The sequence below is a fragment of the Myotis davidii genome, unplaced genomic scaffold, assembly GCF_000327345.1.
Source record: "Myotis davidii unplaced genomic scaffold, ASM32734v1 scaffold545, whole genome shotgun sequence".
In the NCBI taxonomy this organism is placed as follows: Eukaryota; Metazoa; Chordata; class Mammalia; order Chiroptera; family Vespertilionidae; genus Myotis; species Myotis davidii.
This window is the reverse complement of record NW_006296634.1, coordinates 1305345-1311776: the sequence shown is the minus strand read 5'-3', so window position 1 is coordinate 1311776 and position 6432 is coordinate 1305345. Positions and strand designations below refer to the sequence as shown.

The following is a 6432-nucleotide window of genomic DNA, read 5'->3' as shown; positions in this document are numbered from 1 at the left end:
TTGAGGTCACTGAGTTTTATTTGAGTCCAGAGGGGAAGGCCTTGGCCCCTCGCCCAGGCCCCAGTGCCCCAAAGCTGGAGGAGGAGAGAGTGGCAGCCTAGTGAGCAAGTTCTCCTTGTCCTCAGCAGCCTTGCAGAAAGGAGGGGGACAGATCCCGAAGAAGCTCCCTCTGTCTTCAGGGGCTGACCACAAAGGGGAAGCAGGAGCTGGACTAGAGCTCTGCCCTTGTGCCTGGTGCCTCCTTTGGGCAGACTCCACGGGGGCCTCCACACAGCAATGCCTTCAGAGCCCCTTGGCCTTGTTGATGGGCTTCATAGATCTGGTCTTCTCCAAACTCCCCCAGGTAGTGCAAACATGTCCTGGAGAGCCTAGGGGAGTCCAACTGGAGCTTCAAACTCTGCCGGCCCACGGGGGGCAGACTAAGGTCCCAAGGATTCCATCTCACCCCCACCCTCCATCCTACCTGGTGGGCCAGGGGCCCCCTGTGATCATCACGCTGACGCTTGGCTCTGGCCCATGGCTAAGTCCTGGGCCCATGAGATGTTTCACCTGGTTCACTTCTCGGACCCCGTAGCTGGAGGCAGTGAGGACACAGCATTAGTGAGAGCCTGGCCAGTGGGGACCTGTCTCCACAAGAAACTGGGCACACTGGGCCTTTGCTGAGTTCAGTGCCCAGATTCTGATCCTCCCCGATGGAAAATAGAGGACCAGAGAGGGGAAGCTCCTGGACCATGAACTTGTCCCTTGGCCACCTACCCTTCTACTTGCTCCTAGCTCTAGAGCTCAGACTTGGTCCCAACCAGCCCCCTACCTTGAACCAGAGCCCTGGTGGAGAATGTGTGTGGTATGAGTGGGCGAGTGGGGACCTCCACCCACCAAGCCCTGCCCCGGGAGGAGGAAGGTAGGGACCGGATTTTCAACTCACTCCTGCCAGGTCTGGGAGCAGCTCTGTTCCAGGACGTCTGTATATACCGACTCACTCAGCTCCTGACGCCCCCCAGGGGTGTGAAGCTTGGCCTCTGCCTTTGCCAGATGTTGCCACATCTGGAACAAGGAGGGGTTGAGAGTCAGGGCTTAGGGACTGCTCAGTGTGGGGGAGGGGAGGATAGAAACCTGGGCCTTCCGGGGAGAGTGAGGTGGCCAAGGGAGGTTTTTGAGCAGGAAGCACCTGTGAAGCAGGCCTCAGGCTCTTCCCCCGGGTCCTAAATGCTGGGGCCTGGCCAGCTGAGGCAGGATCACTTTCCTGGGACCCAGTGGGTGGGTGGGAAATGCTGAGGTGGACCGTTAGGCTTAGGCACAGGGGTCTCTCCCCCAGGGCACACCTGCCCATCCACAAATGCATTTTAAACCACAAACACAAGGAAAGAAAACCAAACCAAACCAAACCATAGTCCACTCTTCAATGACATGAGTACTCATAGGTACTCAGGCGCATTTGACAAGTTTGTGTGTGAACTCAGACACACACATACTCATATATTCATACACTCAGCACATGCACACATATACCAGTGCTCCGCCGTCATATTTTAGGAAGGAGTCCAGGCCTGAGGATGGGCCTGGAAAGGGAGGAGTCTGAGATGACAAACTGGTGACTCCCTGGAGTCTCAAGATACTATGGGGTGTCCCAGATCGTCCGGTCTCTGTTGGGCAGACAGATGAGTAAACTGAGGCCTGGAGATGAAGATGGCAATATCATGGAAGGCTGAGTCTAGCTGGATGCCTGGGGGTAGGGGTTTGGAGATAGATCAAAGGCCAGTGGTGGAATCTGAGGTAGATGGAGGGTTCTGATTTGAGGAGGACTGGGCAGGGGAACTGCTGGGGGAAGGGACTCACCTGGTAGGCCACCGCCTTGCAGGCATCACAGCGAAGGTGAGCAGGCATATGAGCTGAATACTTCTCCTCATCGTCCAGCTCTGGGGCAGTGGCTGTGAGCGAAGCCCTATTCCCAAGGCCCCCTGGGATAGCCCAAGCCCCCAGTAGCAGCAGGAGCAGTGGCAGTGACAGCCTCATGGTTTCTGGAGCCGGCTCAGTGAGCATGGGCTGTGGTTGGGATGTAAATGTACTTGTGTGTGCAGTGGGGACCTCCCCAGAACCCTGACCCAGACCAATGGGGAACTGACACCTCACCCCTCCCATTTCTCCCATAGGTGGGGATCAAAACATCATTTTGTTTAGGACGGGTCCTGCCCCACACCCAAGACCCAGACCAATGGGGAACTGACACCTCACCCCTCCCATTTCTCCCTTCCCCCAGGAGACACCACATGTGCATCTCCTCTGGTGGGACCCCAGCTCCCGCCAACTTAGCTCCATTTCACAGGTAGAGAACAATGAGGCAAGGAGAGTGGCTGGGCCTGGGCAAGGACACATGGGGGCTAATATCTCCCAAGCCTGGAATCTGGCCGCAGGGCAGGTACTGTGCTGAATACCTTGGGGGAGGAAGTGGTTGGTTACTGTCCTCTTTAGTCTGCCCCCAAGGACACAAAGGCTCAGAGAGAAGTGACAAATCCAAGGCCACATACCTAGAGGGGCCATGCTGAAATTGGAACCCAGGCCTGATTGACCCCAAAGCCCATTGGCCACTCAGCCACCAGGAGGAATGATGCCAGCCTAAGGGTCCCTTCCTGGGAGGCAAATTCACTGAGGTAGGGACACCACTGTGTATGAAAGACACTCATGGTCTTCTTCCCTGAGCCTTATGGTTCACTAGACCCAGGCTGTACCTGGGCATGAAAGGGCATTGTAGGGGTGTTAAAGGGCCACAGCAGGAAATCAGACACCTTACACCAGTTGTTCTAGCCATCATAGCTCATTGGGCCAGTGATTTATTGCTCACCAGGATGAGGTGACGAGCCCAGGGCCCTCCATGTTATTGGAAACAGCATCTCCAACTATAAAAAGATGTCCAGGTTTTTCTGGCTCATAGTTCTCCCAGTCAGCTTCTAGTTCAAGGCAGGTGGGTAGGGACTCCAAAGGACCCAGGCCCCCCAGGGGCATGGAACTTAAGGCATCCATTTCCATCCCTAACACTGCTTCTAATGGCCACTCTTCTTCCCCAAACTCAGCACATCACATACTTGTCCAGCAAGGCCCAGGCACACTTCAAGCTTAGAATTTCACACAGAACCCATACAAAGCACCTCCCACTCACTCCATGCATCTTCCTCTGCCTTCCTCAGAGGCTCTTGGAATCTCAGGGCAATGGGAACACACGCTCTGGCCCTGTCCCTTACTGTGCTGTGACCAGCCTGCATAGCCAGCAGCTCTCTGGGCAGGGGTGCCACATCTGCTACTGGGGGAGTAAAACCAGCTGAGGGGTCCAAGTTTCTCTGGCCTGCCCCATACAGGGGCACCCTTTCTACTGCCAGCCCTAACCAACCCTCTACCCCACCCAGAGGGGTCAAGAGGCTCCTCTGGGACAATAGCTCAACCATTCTCCTTGCTTATAAGTCCTTCCTGATGACTCGCTCCATCTGCTCCCTACCCAGGATGGGAATGACTGAAGCCCCCATTCCTGGCCCCAGGAAGAGCCAGCTTAGCTCTGAGGGCTTAGAGAAGCCAAGTCAGAGGCTAGGGTTGAGAGGAGAATAAAGGGCGGAGCTCCCAGCTAGGGACTACAGTCACTTCCCCACCTCCCTCCACTACCCCCATATCCCAGGCTGACCCTCCACAGCCCCTCCTATATGACTTCCCTGCTCCACCTTCACCTGCTTGTCCCCACAGCTCCCTTTCTCAGGTACAGCCTGGCCTGGCTGCACTAGCTACAGCCTCCCAGGCCAAGGCTTAGATCCTCTTCCAAAGAATAGCAGACTTGACAGCCAGAGTCCTTCTCCCTCCAGCCCGCGGGTGCTCACTAGCCTGCTCCACCTCACCTGGGCCCACCTTTCAGGGAGGGGCAGACAGCTACTACTTCTGGGGGCAGCCCGGTCCCCTGCTGCTCCTAGGGAACCCCAACAACCCTTCAGGTCAGTTCTTGGGGACAAATCCTGAGACGCCTCACTTTTACACACACATACACACACAAACACACCACACTCATGGGAATGCTTGGGGAAGGGGTATACAAGGTTGTAGAAGGCAGGCAGTCACTTCCTGAGATCCAGTTCCATCAGCCCCTCGGGGTCCCAGATACATTCTCTGAAGATAACTTCCGGTCTCAGGATTCAATGAGCTGGGTAAAAAAGGTGACAGAAGAAAAGAAGGGCAGGGGACTGGATGCCTGAACCTTAAAAGCCATAGGCAGGCCCCAACACCATGGGGATCAGGCCCTGGGGCCTCACACAGGGAATAAGGAGCTCTTGCCAGCCTGGGCGGGACCCACGCCGGTGGGAGGAGCGCAGAGGAGCAGAGGAGGTGCGGGGCTGGGGGTCCCACTCACTGGAAGGTAGTACATCCTCTCCAGCGGCCCCGCCTCGGAAGCCCAGGGTAGCTGGGCGCCGCTGTAGGCTGGCGGGCCTGGGGATGGTGGCAGTGAGAGGCCGGGGATAGGCCCATAAGCGGGCGGGTAAAGGCCGGGACTCAGGGCCAGCGGGGTGTAGATGCGGCGGGGTGGCCCCGGGGGCGAGGGCGGCAAAAACACCTCCACGTACTGCCCGCTCTCGGGGTCAAAGAGCAGCCGTAGCCGAGGCTGCCGCGGCGCCTCCACAAAGTAGTAGCGGCCGCTCTCGGGGTCCACCAGGACCTTCCCCGTGTTCGCGGCCCCGGGTGGCCTGCGTGCCCCTTGGGAGGGGCCTTCCAGGGACCGGTCCATAGGAGGTGCCGATGCAGCGCGGGGCTGGGGCGGGGCCATTCTGCCCGCCAATGCCTGGGGCTCCCGCGGGTGGGGCGACTGGACGGCAGTGGCAGGCTCGGGGACAGAAGCGGGAGGCTCCAATGTGGGTGCTCTCCCAGGGCTCGAGCTAGGGTGCGCCTGAGGGGAGCTGAGGCGGGATGGGCCGGCTGGAGGGGGCCCTGCTGGTCCTACGGACGACCGCTGGGGTAAGGGGAGAGCTCCACCTAACGGGCTGATCGGACCCTCGCCTTCGGAGACGAGGCGCTGGGCCTCCATAACTCGGTTCTCTCCTGCAGGACCGCGCACCAGGACTCCCCGGGTTTCCGTCAGTCCGTGGCCCAAGGCCAAGGCACCAGGCAGGCGGATCTCAGTGCGCGCAAAGGGTTTTGCCGTGCTGTTCTCTGCCCTCCGCCGCAGGACCCCGTTGGGCTGCGAAGCGTCCCGGGGGTTTGTGTTGGGGGGTGGCTCTGGAGGCTCGTAGGGGTGCGACACGACAGGCAGAAAATCCTTGAGATAAACGGAAGTGTAGTGAGCGGGGGCGGGGGTCCCCAGCGCCTGGAGCTCCTGCGTCTTGGATGCACCACCCTTCTCAGGGCGGGGATCCGCAGGCGGCGCTAGCAGCCCTGAGCCGGGGGTTTCCGCCGGGAAGCTCGGCGCGTACGTGGTCTTCACCATCTTGCGCATGTCACGGGGCCGCGGAATAGCCACGCGCGGGCGTCCGGAGGCCGCGGGTCCAGGGCCCAAGGCTTCCGGGGGCGCATCCGAATCCATGGTGCCCATGAGGCGACTGAGGGGCAGCGCGGCTGCAGCCACCTCTGGCAACGGTTGACTGTCTTGGAAGGCAAGATCCCGCACGTCCGGTGCGGAGGGACTCTGCGCCTCTGTTAGCTCCGGAGTCCTGGGTGCGGGCGGTGTAGGCGGCGCCGGCTCCCCCTGGACTGCGCCATTCAGAGCTTCCTGCGGAGAGGCTATCGAGGAGCCCTGCATTTTGGGACCCCACCTCTCTTGGGGAGATGGACTCCACGGCCCCGTAGGACGATCTGGAGCCTCCCATGAGGACACGGCCGGCAGGGGCGGGCTGCTATTGCCCTCGATGGTAGCTCCGATTGTGGGGTGCTGAACCTCCCACGGCGAAGGAGCTTCAGGGGATGGGCTTCTTGCCTTGGCAGCACCCGGGTTCCACTGGGAAAGGGTCGCAGGGGAAGGGCTCCTCCTGCTGACGGTTTCCTCGACGGTGAGATCCTGATTTTCCCACGCGGAGGATTCCTTCGGGGAGGAGGGACTACTCATCCTCGGAGCGGCGGGACTCCGCGGGGACAGGTTCCGGGGGGGCGGGCCGAGAGAACTCTGCAGGGCTCCATTGGGAGCCGGCCTCGGCGGGGATGAGCTCCTTGGCCTCACAACCTTACTCGGGACTTCCCAAGGGTCCCTGGACTCGAAAGGCCTCAGAACGGTTCGCTCCGGAGCGTCTCCTGGGAACCTCGCTTTGAGTTCCTGGTTGTGCGCTTCTTGGGTCTTCTCCCCGGATTGCAGGAAGATGCTTGAACTAACCGGGCCCAGTGGCTCAGTCCCGGGCGCGGGCTTGTCACGACGAATCGCGCGTTCGCGGAGGCTGGGCCAGGGCCGGGGGGCCCGGGCAGGGGCTGAACTATAGTGCA

General features: G+C 60.0%; 2 protein-coding genes across 2 annotated transcripts; both read right to left on the bottom strand.

The window, feature by feature from the left end:
* On the bottom strand, nucleotides 1-2135 carry MZB1 (marginal zone B and B1 cell specific protein). The gene is made up of 4 exons (XM_006772444.2): nucleotides 1837-2135; nucleotides 926-1044; nucleotides 464-574; nucleotides 1-368 (listed from the first exon to the last, which is right to left on the bottom strand). Exons 1-4 carry the CDS (start codon nucleotides 2038-2040, stop codon nucleotides 212-214), a joined length of 591 nt encoding a protein of 196 aa, XP_006772507.1. The 5' UTR covers nucleotides 2041-2135; the 3' UTR covers nucleotides 1-211.
* Nucleotides 2136-2796: 661 nt separating this feature from the next.
* Nucleotides 2797-6430, bottom strand: PROB1 (proline-rich basic protein 1; the record flags this gene model as incomplete). Its single annotated transcript, XM_006772482.2, has 1 exon — nucleotides 2797-6430. A coding segment is annotated over one exon (2151 nt), but the record flags the coding sequence as incomplete, so codon positions are not given.
* Between the last annotated feature and the right edge of the window lie 2 nt (nucleotides 6431-6432).

What these genes read in the sequence shown, in the direction of transcription:
- MZB1 (XM_006772444.2), bottom strand. Translation starts at nt 2,040, where the DNA reads ATGCTCACTGAGCCGGCTCCAGAAACCATGAGGCTGTCACTGCCACTG. An exon ending in TGCTCCCAGACCTGGCAGGA is followed by an intron (nt 575 to 925) that starts GTGAGTTGAAAA and finishes CACTGCCTCCAG; the next exon opens with CTACGGGGTCCGAGAAGTGA. An exon ending in GGGGGCCCCTGGCCCACCAG is followed by an intron (nt 369 to 463) that starts GTAGGATGGAGG and finishes GGACTCCCCTAG; the next exon opens with GCTCTCCAGGACATGTTTGC.